This window comes from Acomys minous (genome assembly GCF_964271855.1).
Source record: "Acomys minous genome assembly, chromosome: 15".
Classification (NCBI taxonomy): domain Eukaryota; kingdom Metazoa; phylum Chordata; class Mammalia; order Rodentia; family Muridae; genus Acomys; species Acomys minous.
Genome location: NC_140497.1, coordinates 30,113,643 through 30,129,845, shown reverse-complemented (window position 1 = coordinate 30,129,845; position 16,203 = coordinate 30,113,643). Strand labels below are relative to the sequence as shown.

At 43.3% G+C, this 16,203-nt stretch overlaps 1 protein-coding gene across 1 annotated transcript in view; it reads left to right on the top strand.

Annotated features, from left to right (window-relative positions):
• Positions 1–16,203, top strand: part of MTMR7 (myotubularin related protein 7) — an 83,806-nt gene that overhangs the window by 58,198 nt on the left and 9,405 nt on the right. Inside the window, exon 8 of the mRNA XM_084759670.1 lies at positions 16,053–16,162. Coding sequence (XP_084615796.1) covers positions 16,053–16,162 — 110 coding nt within the window. The remainder of the gene's footprint in view (positions 1–16,052; positions 16,163–16,203) is intronic.

Genomic DNA, 16,203 nt, shown 5'->3' with positions numbered 1-16,203 from the left:
AGTCACGGAGTGGTATCAAGTGCATTGATCATTTGGCAGTTAGGAGCCAGGTACTCTACATTGGTACTTGAATATCCTAGATAAAAGTGCCGAGGGAAGGAAACTTCCTTCCTTCCTTCCTTCCTTCCTTCCTTCCTTCCTTCCTTCCTTCCTCCCATTCTTCCGCCCATCCTTCCTTCCATTCATCCATCCTTCCATTCTTCCTTCACTTTCTTTCGTTCAAGGATATTTGGAGAGAAAGTAGTCCTACCTTTAAAGCAGTAATCCCCAGTGTTCCTGCGTGGAAATCAGGTCCACAAGCTGTCCCCACGTTGCTGAGTGACTGATAGATGGAAGGGTGTTGGAATTCAGGGATCCTCATGTCTGTGTACCAGGAACTGCGAGAGCGCACATGTGCACACCATCCTCATCCTAACAGAGCAGCGAACGCTATGAGGATGCACCAGAGCTTACATCCTCATGTGGAGAGAAATGAAGAGATGAGCATGTGATTTGGAAGAACTGTTTTTGTGTCTTGCATTTCATGCAGAGGTTGCCTCATTACTGGTTATGCTCTTCCTGATCACGAAGTCCCATGGAGGGATCCTGCTGCATCCAGAGGCAACTGAAGAAGAAGAAGATGCCGGGGTCACAGTGCCACATCTTGCCTGTGAACCCTAGAATGTCTTTGAGGAGAATGTGGAGGGATGGGGTGGAGCCTAGGGAAGTCGGTTGTCTCAGTGGGAACTGTGGAGTCGGAGATGAAGAGAGACAAGGAAGGAGCTGAATTGTTTGGAGGATACACCTTTGCCCTTGGTTACTTACCCAGTTCTCTGTTCCATCAGGACAGCACAGTGTAGCAAGAACCTAATGGTCCACCGGGGGAAGTGTACAAAGAGACCTAATCTCTCTCTCCCGGACCTCCCAGGTGACCTTAGTCATTGTGGGACTTTGAACACATCAGTTGTTTCTTTAGGACTCAGCTTTCAGGGAAATGAGAGGATTCAATTAATAACTTATCCAGGTTGTGGCAGTCGTGGTGGTTTTTTCCTGCATGGCAGTTTGGTGCCCCTGGTTGTAACAATTTAAAATTGGACTGAAGACTGTGGGTCTAGCTCAGTAATATAAGGCATTGGGTTCAGTTCTCAGCACTGGGGTAGATAAATGAGCAATTAAAGAAGCCAATTCCTGCATCTGAGACAGCAACGTTCACCATATTTTGACACAGTTTGTTGTGTCTTAGGTCAAGTTCTAACAATTGAGGTGTGGGTATTTGAGGTTCTTAAGCATCTGGAGACTTTCATTCTGTCCTTGCTTTGCCTGTGGAAGAAAGGTGGCTTAGCCTGGCTCTGTTGTTGAGAAGACACTCTTAAGTGTAAGACGTGCTCAGTATTGTTGCCGTCATCAGGGAAACTTCATGTTGACACACTTTTACAGTTTGCATTCAACAGTTTTCTAAGACAGCTTTCCACATCATAACTTTCCCTCTGTACAGAAAGTTGTTCCTGGGAATATTTATAACATAGGCCTTTGCCTTTGGTTTCTGAACTACCCTGTATTTGACTTTTCAACTCTTTGTCCTCTGGTCTGTCTCACTGCTTTTTCTAGAGGCCAAGCAAATGGATGGAGTTCGGGAGGGCAGCTCTGTTGCAAAAGGGATCACGATGCTGCTGCATAACTCTGCCATGTGTGGTTGTAAGCAAAGGCAGCTTTCCGGATGCTCTTCTGGGGTCTTGACCAATGTTTGACTACCTGTTTTTCCTGAGTAAATTATAACCCACTGATGGAGACTCAGCCAATGAAGTGATGCACCCAGTAAGACCCACCTTCCCAGGGCACTCTACTGCAGACGGGGTTCTTAGCATCACAGGCTAGGAGGCAGGACTAGTGGAGTTCCCCATGACTCTTACTTCCTTCAAATTTGTTAAACCATGGATTGGGATTTTACCAGAAGGGATTATGAAATGGAAAGTGGAATTTGTGTTACGGCTTCCTGTGTCTAGTACAGTGAGTCTGTGAGTAGGAACCCCAGGACATTTCGTTAGAAACAGAAATTTAGGAATGAGTTCACATCCTCTGTAGGTCCCTTCACTGGGGTCAACTGATGTCAACTTAAACTTTTAACTTTTTAGGTTGTAAATCACCTACAGAAAACATGAAAGCTATGTTTCTGGTGCACAACAGTTTTGTAACTGTTAGTCAACTTAAACTTTTAATTTTTAGGTTGTAAATCACCTACAGAGAACATGAAAGCTATGTTTCTGGTGCACAACAGTTTTGTAACTTAATTGCTTTTTGTGGTAGTTCCCCTTTCTCTCACACAGATAATTGCTTTCTTCTCAAAGAATAAAGGATCACTGACTTCTCTTTGTCGTAAGAACAGTGGCTAGCAGAGCCTAGAGTGCCCTCTTTGAGGCAGTTCTCTCTAGCAGTGGAATTTGACTTGCATGCATCTTTGGTACTTGGTGAAAAGGTCATCTGCCTTTTGTATGAGGAACAAGGCATGTAATGTACATAGAAGTGTTTATTGTCACAGCTTGGTGAGGTGGCCCAACAGCCTGAACCCTCTGTGTAGTTTGCCCTCAAACAAGGCCTTTGGGCAAAGATGTGGCAAAGGCAGTTTTTTCTAGAGTTTCTCCCTCTCTCTCCCCCTCCCTCCTCTCTCTGTCAGTTCTATTACTTGCATTCCACAGGAAACTTGTTTTGGTGTCTATTCTGTGTCTGTGCAGCTTACTACTTCGTCGTGTAAATAAAATCTGGATGTCAGGCTGCTGCTGGGTGGCTTGGGGTGCTGTTCCTCCTCTTCCTCCTCCTCTTTTTCGTCATCCTCCTTCCTTCTTACTCTTCTTTCACTCTTTTTGTTGGAAATAGGCTCCCACTATGTAGCTCAAAGGAGATCGTTTTATACTTCTGCCTTGAGTACTGGGATTACAGTCATGCAAGTATTCTCACTTATTTGGTTTGTATGGTAGTATTATATAACGCGTGACATCTCTATAAATAAAGAATGAGCTTCTTAGGTCAGACAGTTGAAGATAAAACTAAGTTGAAAAAGTAATAAAATATTTGAATTTGCTCTGATAAATTTCAAGTAATCATTTCTCAGTTAAAAAAATAAAATATGAGCACTACAAAGAGGTGATCAGATCAGTGCTGAGCATTTCTGTAGCTTTGAATTGGCCGGGGGGTAGGGTGGCACACACTGCTTAGTGATATATAATTTCTTACAAGATTTCATCCTCTTATGGACTAATCTAGAATACGGCTTTAAACAAGCCCACACTGATAGCAGTGTTTCACTTAGGATAGTAGAACTTTGGAAGCCAGATATATATATATATATATATATATATATATATATATATATATATATATATATATATATGTGTGTGTGTGTGTGTGTGTGTGTCTTGTAATACTAAACTGATTAAATAATTTTGATCCACATTCTTGATCAAAATATAGGTGAAATAAGAAAACAAGTCAGGGAAAGCCTTCTTCAATATGCAAGGTGGAAAGTGATCAGGGAGGACACATGATGTCTACAGGTGACATGCCTGGTTGCGTGCATGCATGTGTATTGAGTGTGTATTCGCACACTCACTCAGGTCACATCTGGGTAGGCGGTTTCTGTTCATCCTAGGAAAAGGAGATTATTATAGTTTTCCTCATACAGATTTCTCTGCTCAGGGTTTCGCCTTTGTCAGAGTCATGTAATAGAAGATGCCCGCATCCCTTGCTAATTTGTGGTTCTCAAGCCAGAAGTGCTCACAGAAAGCCTCTGCACGGCAATGGTGACGGAATATTTGGGGAGCTGACTAAATTCTTGACACTAACGTTTAAAGATACATTTGCTCGAGTAAATTATTGTGACCTTACTGAGACCGTCTTGTGGCTGCTCTTCTTACACCCCTTTGACAGAAGAGGAAATGGAGGCACAGAGGCTAAGTGACTCGTGCAGCCTCCCCATAGTAAGTGGTGGAAACGTGGCTTCCGCTTATTAGCATAAGCCCAGCGCCACACTCTTGGCCACTCAGATTTCTTGCCTCAAGGGGAAAGGAGGTTGATATACAAAGCGCCCAAGCCTAAGTGGGTGAGAGTCCCAGTTTTGGGTTCCCAATTTACGTGGAATAAAATTGGGGAGATCTCTATTCCTGTATGTGTAAGGTAATGTAAATTATATATTTCCTTGTGAATCATAACATTCAAAAGATGTCTTATAGATTATCAAGTGTTTCCCAGCAGAAGACCCATACTACTTTCTCTTGGTAAGCAATACTGTATTTTAAACTAAGCTCTGAGATGGAATGGATAGGTTAATCCTGTCAACTGGGTATTTGATAGGTCCTGTGCCTTCGTATGGGTCAGTTTTCTTAATTTCCTTATTGGAAAGACAATTTTCAGAGGCATGTATGTGCCTGCATAATAATATAGTCTATGTCCACTCAGGGTAAGCGCATCAAAAATAATTTAGCGGACACAGCAGGCATGGTGTAGATTCTCCCAGTGAGTTGTTCCATAGAGCTAGAAGTCTCTGTGACAGCAGACCACATGGGGCATAGGTCGAGAAGTCATGGAACGCAGGTGCGGGGTCAGTCAACCGCCCTGGCTCTGCACGGGGAAGTGCTGGCTGAGGGGAGATGGGCTGGAGAGTGTTCACTTCATCTGGATTGAGTGCCTGGGTCACAGGTTCAATTTACATGCATAATAATTATATGAGAACTTTTGTGGCAAAATCAGGTGACCTTGGAGACCATGATCCCCCTTGACACTGTCTCTCAGAATTTAGCTCTGTGGCATGGTTTCCATGTGGAAAGCCCACATTCTCAGCTGGGTTATTTCCTGTGCTATCACCGACAGAGTGAACCTCTCAAGCCACGCTTTACAGTGTGGTGGCTTCGCTCAGACACAGCAGCCGCAGACATTTTAAAATAGTTTTCTCCTGAGCCAGGGTCTGTCCTTTACTTGCTATCACTTCCTGGCATTGAGGGGGAACACATTGGATCAGGAGCATGTACTTTTACTCTGTGTAGTGTTGTGTGAGGATTTAGAATTTCAGCAGGCCACCCCCATCCCATAGTACTCTCCTACTTTTTTTTCTGTTTCATTTTTTTGTGTTGTCATGGTAAGATTTGGGCAATTAGGACATCCCTAAAAGAAATAAACAAAGAAGCAAATGTCTGATGTGGAATGAAAGACTGACAGGGCTGTTTTCCTGAAGACTGTTGTCAGGGCTTGACAGTTGGTGTTTGTTTGCTAGTGACAGTCTCAGATTTGCTGATTGCTTGGTTCCTCGGAGCCTTTGCACCATGGTGGGAGTATGGAATCCTCAGTGTCCTCTCTCACCTTTTCAGTTGTCCCCCCAACATGATCCCAGAGCCTACTCCTAGTCCTAACTTCTCTGCTTCCCCTTGCTTTCAAAGTTTCCTGTATGTTTTGAGTCTGTGAATCATATACACAATTCACTGGTGAAGCTATCAAAAGCCAGCAGGCATCTCTCATGTGACCCCGCCATCTGGTGGTCTTCAGGTCAGTGTTTACTTAGTGTTTGTGTGGCTATGCATTTGCATATGTGTGTGCATGGTTGTTACCTTGTATACCTGTGTGTTTGCACTGTTTCCTATGCTACCAGCTCAAGCATTGTAATACAGATGCACAGAATATAGGTTTAACTGCACCATACCATGTAGTACTGTATTCTTTTAAAGAAAACAAGGCTCTTCAAAAAAAAAAAAATGGTAGTATTGTTTAGAGATCCTAGAAAGTATAATCATGAATAAAAGTAGAAGTGTTTTGAAGAATAGTCTTTGGTCTTGTTGGTGCTCCAGGGAGAATGTCTCCAGCTGGTGAAAAGTTCCTTTCAAATGACCAGTGTAGCTGGTGAGGCTAAGGAAAGGTGTATTGTTGACAGTATCAGGTTAAATACAATTCAGAAGTTTACTCTGAGTCTCAGTAAAAGAGGGAGGTGGCCAAGCTGATTTGACTAAACAGTTCCCTTCTTCGGACTCCACTTACGTCCTTGAATGGGACCACTTCCTATGCTGTCCAGGTAAGGGAGGGTGTTCTCATTACACTGCACATTTGAGGGCTGTCTAAATGGCCTTGGCTACTTGACTGCAAAAAGGAAACGTGATAAAGCCAAGAGCAGCACTTCCAGACTGCTCCAACCACAGCGTGCTTCAAGATGGCTAACAGGGAAAGAACGTGCTCACTTCCGCTTTGGGTACCAGTGGGTGTGGAATGACCAATCCCGTGCCCCTTTCTGCCCAGCACTTGCACAGGAGAAAGTAAACTGATTCAGGAAGTGTGTGGGAAGGACCAGGCAAGGCTGCCTTTCCTCTGAGTAACTTTTTCTTACTTCTTGAGTTTGAAAATACACACCTTATGTTGGCCTCTGTTTCTTTTGCAGTGTTCCGCATGCTTATACAGTAGAAATGCTCTGTTATATAAAATAGTATCACGAGACCTAGCATCCAGCTCCAGGCTGCCAAGTAAAATTCTCTGCAATCGGTGGCATATGTGTCTGATGTCAGCTGACGTGAACTTTGTTCAGCAAAATGGTTTGTAAATATTGGTTTGGGTTTAGCAACACGAATGAACAAATCAGTAGTATTTCTGCCTTATCCCGGGTTTATCCAAACACAACCTTTCCGTATTTAAAAGCCTGGGCACTAATTGTTTCAGTGGCAAGTGTAGCCCCATCTGTCATTGTGTTAATCATCCACCGAGCTGTTTGCTTTGAATGAAGCCACTGGCCACTAGGGGAAGACACCCTCTCAGCTGTCATCTTGCCCAAAGTCCTGATGCGATTATTTTCCCAAGCATGTGCAATTTCAGTGTTCCCGACCGCAGAACTGTTACCCAAGAGGCGTTCTCAGCGTGGAAGCAATGAGCTGACATGGCAGGAGCCCAGAAGCCCATCCCTCCCCTGCCGAGCGACAGGTGCTGGTGCTCTCTCACCTTGCTCTCAGTTGTCTCTCTCGCCTCTCTGTTAGCACAGGCTATCTCCAGGGCAGCTGCAGAGCTTGGCCACTAAATTTAGCTTTAAACTTGTACCCAATGGGAAAAGGGGACTGAGCTACAAATTCGAATGCTCAGATATTCTTTAGGCCTGCTGCTAGATTTTTCTGAAGTAAATATATATGTTAACGAACCTACAGCCCCTACAATACCAACCTGAGTGTTGCCTCTTAAATGAAGTAACTTCAAGACAGTTTTCTATGGAAAGCTTAACAGAATCAGCTGAATCTGGTGGCCTCCTCCTTGGAATGTGTGTATTTTAGGATTAAATTGAGCACTTTGGGTCACGGCCTGAGGTTGGATGTTGTAAGTACCAGGCATCTAGGGAGTACTACAAATGCGTTGAGTGTGCTAGAATTTGCCCCGCTTCCTGATGGGCTGTGTCTTTGGGCAGTGTCCACAAGCAGAGTGAGCTTGCCGCATGGAGGGCCCGTTGAATATGCTAGGCCAAGATACATACTTTTGAAATTTATTTATGTGATTTTCTCTTACAATTTATTTTAAAGGTATATATGTCAAAGTGAACTTCCTGAGCAACTTAAATCACCATTGTCCACAGAAATAAAATGCAAGTCTTAGCTATGAGCAGTATTATAATTTTAAGTTATCTGGTGGTTAAATTTTAAAAATAGGAAAAAGGGTAGATTATTTTTTGTTTGAGAATTTCATACATGTGTACAGTGTGTTTGAAACCCTCCTTTAGTATCTGCTTTGACACCACCATACTATTTCCTTCTAATTTCATGTGTTCATTATTTATGTTAAAAACTAATATGTCAGGGGCTGGAGAGATGGTTCAATGGTTCAGAGCACTGACTGCTCTTCCAAAGGTCCTGAGTTAAATTCCCCACAGCCACATGGTGCCTCACAACCATCTATAGTAAGATCTGGTGTCCCTTCTGCCATGCAGGCAGAATACTGTATACATAGTAAATAAATCTTTAAAAAAACAAACCAATATGTCCACTTAGTGCTAGCACATGCGTGTAGGTGAAGGGCTATCTGCTGGCCTTTCAGAGGCTACATCCTTAACAAAAGCTGACATCCTCTTCCTTTCCCAGCAGCAGCCAACAGCTAGTTCTCCTCAGCTAGAAGTGGGACTTTATGACCATTTGCCTCATCCATCCTGGGATTTTTTTCAGCCTTGAGCTTGTGCAGATCTTGTATGTTCCTTGAGTTCATATGAGCTGCTGCCCCGTTGCTCCACTTGCAGTCTTTTCTTCTCTGTGATGATCCTTGGGCTTTGGAGGATAGGTGTGTGTGTGTGTGTGTGTGTGTGTGTGTGTGTGTGTGTGTGTGTTTGCACGCGCGCGTGTGCACTATAGACATCTCATTCAGGGCTGAGCACACCACAGTATCTTGTATTCTGAATATCTAACCAGCTGTTAATTGCAATCTACTACATAAAGAAATGTCTGTGATGGGGTTTGAGAGATACATTAGCCCTCTGCCAGATGTACACCAGCAAAGGCTTTTTCCTATTCCGTAGGCTGCCTCTTTACATGAATGATGATGTTCTCTGCTGTTCAGCAACATTTTAGTTTCATGCTCTCATTTATCAGGTCTATTCTACCGGAGCCTTGGTCAGAAATTCCCAACTTTCTCCTTTCACAGATTCAAGGTACCTTAGATATTATATGGAAGTGTTTGTGTCATTTCAAATAGAGTTTGTGCAGGGTAAGAGATAAGGATGTAGGTTCATTTTTCTATGTGTAACTATCCAGTTTGACCAGCAGCATTTGTTGAAGATGTTGTCTTTTCTTCAATGTTTCCTGCTGGCATCTTTGTCAAAATTAGGGGGCAATAAGAGTGTGGGCTTATAAGTGGATCTTCAATTCCATTCCTTTGATCTGTTTGTCAGACAGTGAGGGGGTGGAGTGATGGGAGCAGGGGGAGCAGTACGTCAGGGCAGGGCTCAGGACATGTGGTCCTGAGGAGAGCCTCTAGTGGCTCACATTTGAGTTATGAAACACATCTGCAGTTGAGCAATGAAGAAGACCACATGGTCTGAGTCAGACTATCCAGCCTCCTGTGCCATCTCAACTGGCAGAGTGGACCAAGGCCACACTTCTTTGCATTGCTTCCCACATGTAACACAGGAGACTAATACTAGCGCCTTCCCCATTGTTAGAATGGGAAAGCTCTTTATGATACTTAGAAAAGCATGTGGCATCTGGGATTTCAGTTTTTCTTTCTTTTTTTTTTTTTTAGATTTTTTTTTCTCCTTTATTAATTTATTCTTGTTACATCTCAATGGTTATCCCATCCCTTGTATCCTCCCATTCTTCCCTCCCTCCCAATTTCCCCTTATTCCCCTCCCCTATAACTGTTCCTGAGGGGGATTACCTCCCCCTCTATATGTTCATAGGGTATCAAGTCTCTTCTTGGTAACTTGCTGTCCTTCCTCTGATTGCCACCAGGTCTCCCCGTCCAGGGGACATGGTCAAAGGTGAGGCACCAGAGTATGTGAGAAAGTAATATCCCACTCTCCACTCTACTGTGGAGAGTGTTCTGTCCATTGTCTAGATCTGGGTAGGGGCTTAAGGTTTACCGCCTGTATTGTCCTTGGCTGGTGCCTTAGTTTGAGCGGGACCCCTGGGCCCAAATCTTCCTATCATAATGTTCTACTTGTAGGCTTCTAGGACCCTCTGGATCCTTCTACTTTGCCTTTCTCCCATGATTCTCTCATCTAGAGTCCCACTAGAATGTCCTCTCCTCTGTCTCAGTTTCCTGGTAATTCAGTTTTTCTATGGTTCCTATTTCTACAAAAGCGTACCAGTGTAGCCATGCTGTGGTGGCAAAGACTGTGGGTTTGCTCATCAGAACACTCGTTTGTAAGATTTTTCTGTCAGTGATGATTCTGTGGTTTGACTTCTTGGGACATCTTCACTATGCTGGCATTCTACAAGCATTACCTTGATTTGAGAAAAGTACATTTTCTACCTTTTACATTTAAAACGGCCAAGCTGACGGCAGGTAGCTCCTGGCTGCAGGGTTAGGTGGGGAAGAACTGAAGTTTGCACACAAGAGTGCTTGGCAGCTTAGTTCACACAAAACACAGACCTTAGACTAAACTAATGTGAAATACTTCCAGATGAGGAAGAAAGACACTTGCAATTATAAACAGATTTAACAGATTTGTGCTTAAAGCTGAGTGTAATTTAACTTGGGAGAAGAATCGTGGTGAGATACAGTTTTCCATCCAGAAGAGGAGGCCCGATGGCAGAGGCGGAAGAGCTTGTTGGGGAGGATGCAGAGGAGTCGGCCTTCTTAGCTGCTGGTCGGAGCACAGATTGCTATAATTTCTGTGCACAAAAAAAATTTTCTTGCTGCTCCTCAAGTAGTTAAAAATAGAATTATGCTGTGGTCCAGAGATTTAACTCCTAGATAGAATCCATGAAAGAAAAAAAAATGTAGGTTTACAAAAGGGTTGTGCATGAACATACATAACAGCGTTATTCAAAATAACAAGGAAGCAGGAAGCAACTCAGATGTCTGTCTGTTGGTGAATAGATTTGTTTAGATTTGATTTTAAAAGAGTTGAGATGAGGACAGTGTGATGGGAATGAAACTTGACAACATGCTAAGTGAAAGAAGTCAGTCCTGACAGGACATATGCTGACTGGTTTCAATTTATGATGCCTAAAATGGGTAAGTCTAAAGAGACAGAGAGTAGACCCGTGGCTGCAGGGGCGGAATACAGAACTGAGGTTTGCCGCCAGGCACGGATGGGGGTTCGGGGTGATATCAGTGTTCCTGGAGCTGGTCTGAGTTTCAGATACACAAAGCATGCTACAAACCCATTGAACACATTAAGTGAATGAATTGAATGTCGATGAATTAAGCTGAACACTCCTTGGAATATACCCAGAAGATGCTCCAGCACACGAGAAAATTTGCTCAACCATGTTCATAGCAGCCTTATTCATAATAGCCAGAACATGGAAACAGCCTAAGTGTCCCTCAGTAGAAGAATGGGTAAAGAAACTGTGGTACATATACACTATGGAATACTATTCAGCTATTAAAAACAAGGAATTCCCAAAATTTGTGGACAAATGGATTGAGCTAGAAATGATCATAATGAGTGAGTTAACTCAGAAGCAGAAAAACTCAAATGGTATATACTCACTTATATCTGCATACTAGCCCAAGGGGCATGTCCCATGAAAGCCTTCACTTACCAGGAAACTGGGACAGAGGGGAGGACATCCTATTGGGACTCTAGATGAAAAAGCATGGGGGAATAGCAAAGTAGAAAGATCCAGAGGGTCCTAGAAACCTACAAGAAGAACATTATGATAGGCAGATTTGGGCCCAGGGGTCCCGCTCAAACTAAGGCACCAGCCAAGGACAATACAGGCGGTAAACTTTAAACCCCTACCCAGATCTAGCCAATGGACAGAACATTCTCCACAGTTGAGTGGAGAGTGGGGTATTACTTTCTCACATATTCTGGTACCTCACCTTTGACCATGTCCCCTGGAGGGGGAAACCTGGTGGCACTCAGAGGAAGGACAGCAGGTTACCAAGAAGAGACTTGATACCCTATGAGCATATACAGGGGGAGGTAATCCCCCTCAGGAACAGTCATAGGGGAGGGGAATAAGGGGAAAATGGGAGGGAGGGAAGAATGGGAGGATACAAGGGATGGGATAACCATTGAGATGTAACAAGGATAAATTAATAAAAAATTAAAAAAAAAAAGAAAGCAGGAAGAAGAGTGCCACAAAGTTTGTGCTTACAAATAATCTCAGTCTCTCTTGTGAAGTATTAAGATAGTGGGAAGTCAGGGTGGAGACACCTGCCTGGGCTTCTCTTTGCTCATCAGTGCTTCCAGCTAGCATTTTTTTTTTTTTTTTGGTGTGAGGGAGGGGCTTCCCTGGTGGTTCCTGCTGGATGATATGTCTAATAATATATTACCTATTTGCTGCCTGCTGGTTTTTAATTTTATTTTATTCCTACTTGCTATATGTTTAATAGACTGATTTAAAATTTTTTTAAAAAGAAGAGGGCGGGAAGCTATTTTTTACAGAATGGAGGTCTTTCCGGGGTGATAAGGACTGAGCAAGGTCTTCAGACTGAAGCTCAGTGATGGCATTGCCGCTGGCTTTATGGGAAGCAGGAGAGGCCAGGTAACATGCAGACACATAGGCTCCCACTCTACGCATGTGAGGCGCCCTTCAGAGCTGGCTAGCAGGGCCATAGCCAGAGCCCTAAGCTTAGCTCAGACTTGACAGGCAGAATAAACCTCTGCTACAGAGTAGCCTGCCCCAGTTACTTGATTACAGGTACAGAGTTAGGCTAAGGCAATGTAGATCTCGAGGTATAGGAAGGGATGGGTGTTACAACTTGAGCTGTTTCTACAGTGGAGGCCTAGAGATGGGTGTGGTTAAAAAGGACCTTAAATTTTGATTTTTAATAAAGTTCTCACTTATAGAAAGTTTTTAAAATCCTAAACATTTCTGTGTTTACAACAAAACAGCAACAAATTTGTAATTCTTTATCTCTGCCACTCCTTTATCACAAGGCTTTCTCCCACCCCCTCTCAGCTTTCTGTAGTCTTAGGCCCTGGTGATTCAGTTTCTGAGATCCCTTATTCTCTTCACAAGGTCTGTTTCGAGTTCTCTGATCTGGGGATGTGGGGCTTGTCTTCCTCCTGCTTCTCACCCAGAATGTACATCAACTTTATTATTCTATAGTCACTTGGGCTGAGGCTAATAACTCAGGTTCTATTTCCCTTCCATTATTAATATGTTCCCCCAGGCGTTTCCCAGTCATTTCAGTTTCTGTTTGCATGATTCACACCACACTGCACCAGTGTGTTTGATTCTGGAAGATGCATGGCCAACTTTAGTGGTTAGAGTAGGGGGCTTTGCTATTAGGTTGGAGGCAGGAGAAAGGCTCAGATGAAGGCACACAAAGTTGAGTTCCAGGTGATGCTCAGGAAGGCTGTATTTCCTGTGACGGATGGACAGTTCAGGGCAGGAAGGCTGGATGGGAGGCAGGGCTGTGTGGTTAGGCTGAGACAGCAGAGACCACTTGCAACTGTGCCTTGGGCCCTGCAGCATGTGACTCCCTTTGCCTGTTTTCCTTTGTCTGGGCATCGTGGCAAACTGGGATCTGGAACCACTCAGACTGGACTGCGTGAAGTCTTGCTGCAATGCTGGTCCTCCCCCATGTTGTGACAAGTGTGAATCAAGACATCAGGAAAGTGATGTGTCTTGTTCCCTTCCTGTGTTCCAGTTTAGATGTGTGAAATTTTGTTGTGGGTCATTGGCATATTGCATCATGTTCCCTGTGCCACTCCTGCATCTTCTGTCTGCATTTATTGGCTATGCTTTGGTTGCTTGTGTTGGAAACAAGTCTTCTGGGACTTTATGGGACTCCCCAGTGTTCTCCTGAGCTGGTATTGGTTTGTGCTTCCTTTCCGGGGCAGTCATTTCAGCACAGACTTCTGTGTGCAGAAGAGTGAGGGTTGGAATTCCAGAGATGAGTGTAAACCACAGTTTCAACATCTCAGGGTAGATTTTTATTTTATTTCCCCGGTGGAGTTCAGACAGACACTGGTCTTTTGGTCACCGCCCTGGATGCATGAGTAGGTTTTTGTTTATTTACTGACTCGGTTTGATATAAAGAGATTTGGTTCAAGCTACTACCCTACCCCAGCACAATTTGGTCTCTTATTTCTCTTCCAGTTAAAAACAACATACTTTCCTGCTTCCTCCTGGTTCCCCCACTAAAATGATCATGAAATAGTTTTCAATAAAAAGGCAAAAATACAAAAGTATTAGAGCATAGAAGAGGTGTGGCAGCAACATAAACATGGCCCCGGAAATAGGTGGGTGAGGATTGGTGTCTGCGAAGACTGAGTCAGATGACGCTGTGGATGGGTGTGAAACTGGAAGCCGGGCCAGATGGAGCTGCAGAGTTGTAGGCAGTAAGGACTAACCCTTTCCACATGGGTAACTGTTATCCTCATCCTACCCTTGAGAAAACTGAGAGGAAACCTAAGGAGCAGGTCCAAGCTTACAAGCTTCTCAGTAAGTACTGAAAAGATAAAAAACACATTTCCAACTAACAGTGTTACAACAAAGGGAAGAACTGGGTGGCGTGAACATTTTCTTTAAGGGAGATTTGAAGCAGTGTGGCCGTTCGAGGTGCCTGGTCATTGTTTTTTAAAGGTTTGTTGTTACTGTTTTGGGTTTCTTTTCTTTTATTTTCTTTCTTTTTTTTTTTTTTTTTTTTTTTTTTTTAGCATTTGTAGGTTCCCAAACTAAGCAGTGGATAGATTTCTGTATAGCCATCCACAAGTATAGACTTGAACATGCATAGCCTTCCCATGTGTATGGACTTCCCAAATGCATATCTTCCCCACATGTGTCTCTTGCTACATGCATACCATCCCCACATGTATATCCTCCCAGCTTGAACACCACCCTTTTCGCAAAGTCCTGTACCAGAGGGCATATCTGTTATAATCTTTATACCTACACCGACACTTCCTGAACTGGGAGACACATTTGTTAACAATCTGTGTACTTAAACTGACACCTTATTAGCACTTACAGCTCCAAGTTTCCATTGGGTTCAGCGCTGTGTACACTGTGGTTTTCTCTAAATGTTTAATAGCATGTATCCACTGTTGTACAGAGTAGCTTCACTGTCCACACAGTGCTTGTGTCCTAATGAGCCATCCTGTCTGACCTAACCGCTGGAAACCATTGGCCTTTTGCTCTCTCTGTAGTTTTGTCTTTTCCTAATGCGTAGGAAGCTCTTTCCTGTAGTTTCACACATGAGGTTCCTCCTTGTCTTTTCATGGCTCAGTAGCTCATTTGTTTATTTCTGCTTTTGTTTATTATGTATGTAGTGCGTTATGTGCATGATGCATCTGCATGCACATATGCACATGTTCGGAGCTCAGATGTCAACACTGGATACCTTCTAGTACTCTTCACTTTATTTTTTGAGACAGTCTCTCACTGAACCCAGGCTCACCAGTTGTCTGGAGTAAGTAACTGGTCAGTAAGTTCCAGGAACCCTTCTTTCTCTTCCCTTTCCCCTGAGTGCCAGGGCTACAGACATGCACAACCATGCCCAGGTTTTAATTTAGGTACTAGTGACTGAACTCAGGTCCTTAGGCTTGTGAGGCAGGGACTCTCCTGATTAAGCCTTCTCCCCGGGCTCCAGTAAAATCGCTTTCTCAGGGTTATTTCTTTCATCATTATCTCTGTGTGAACTAGAGTTTAAATGCTGATGGTTTTTCTATGTCGCTTTTTTTTTTTTTCAGGAAGTCAGAATGAAACTCTTGTTATCTGATATATGGCAGGAAGCATCTATGGAATTAAACAATCTATGGAAGCATCTATGGAATTAACAATTTCCATGTGCTCCCATATGCACATGTACTTTCAAGCACTTACAATTGTGGAAGTTTAGCTTTGAAAGTATATCTCTGTTTTGACACACACCTAAGGTTCAGGAACATTGCAGAAGAGGAACAGAAAGAGCCTGAGGATCAGGGAGTTGCTGCTTTCTGTACACAAGTTTCACTCTCACCTAGTAGGCTGCTGCAAAAGGAGCTATATCCTTTCCATGTAAGGAATACTTTTAGGGTCTCACTTTTGTGTTCCTCTAACAGCCCTAGTAGGAAGCACTGAGGTGATGGCGCGTTCTAACTGGATAATTGCCAGAGTCAACATTGTGATAATTTCCTCCATAGTATTCTTAGGTCAAGTGCTCCTTAGCTGCACAATTTTAATACGTACACCAGAAACGTGAGTAATAGTCTGTGCTGGACTTTTCCAATGGCAACAGTCAATGATTTCATCAATATTAGGATTCTTGTAAGTAGACTCGGTATCTCCTGTGATAAGGGGAAAATTTTTAAAAGCCTTATTTGAAGTGACTCATAGAGTTTAGTTGTATAAACTTGGCTATGTATTGACTTAACTAGATTGTATCTACTAAAGTCAACAAAGCACTTTAAAATATGGTCATTTACACTGAGAGACTGCCTTAGTTTCACTTTTGTAACATGGTTTTTCTTGCAGTGTGTGAACTTAAATCTCCCTCTATGAGTGATTTCCTGTGGGGGCTAGAGAACTCAGGCTGGCTAAGGCACATCAAAGCCATCATGGATGCTGGGATCTTCATTGCAAAGGTCTGTGAAGGCACAGAAAAAAGTGAACGGGTTAGACACCA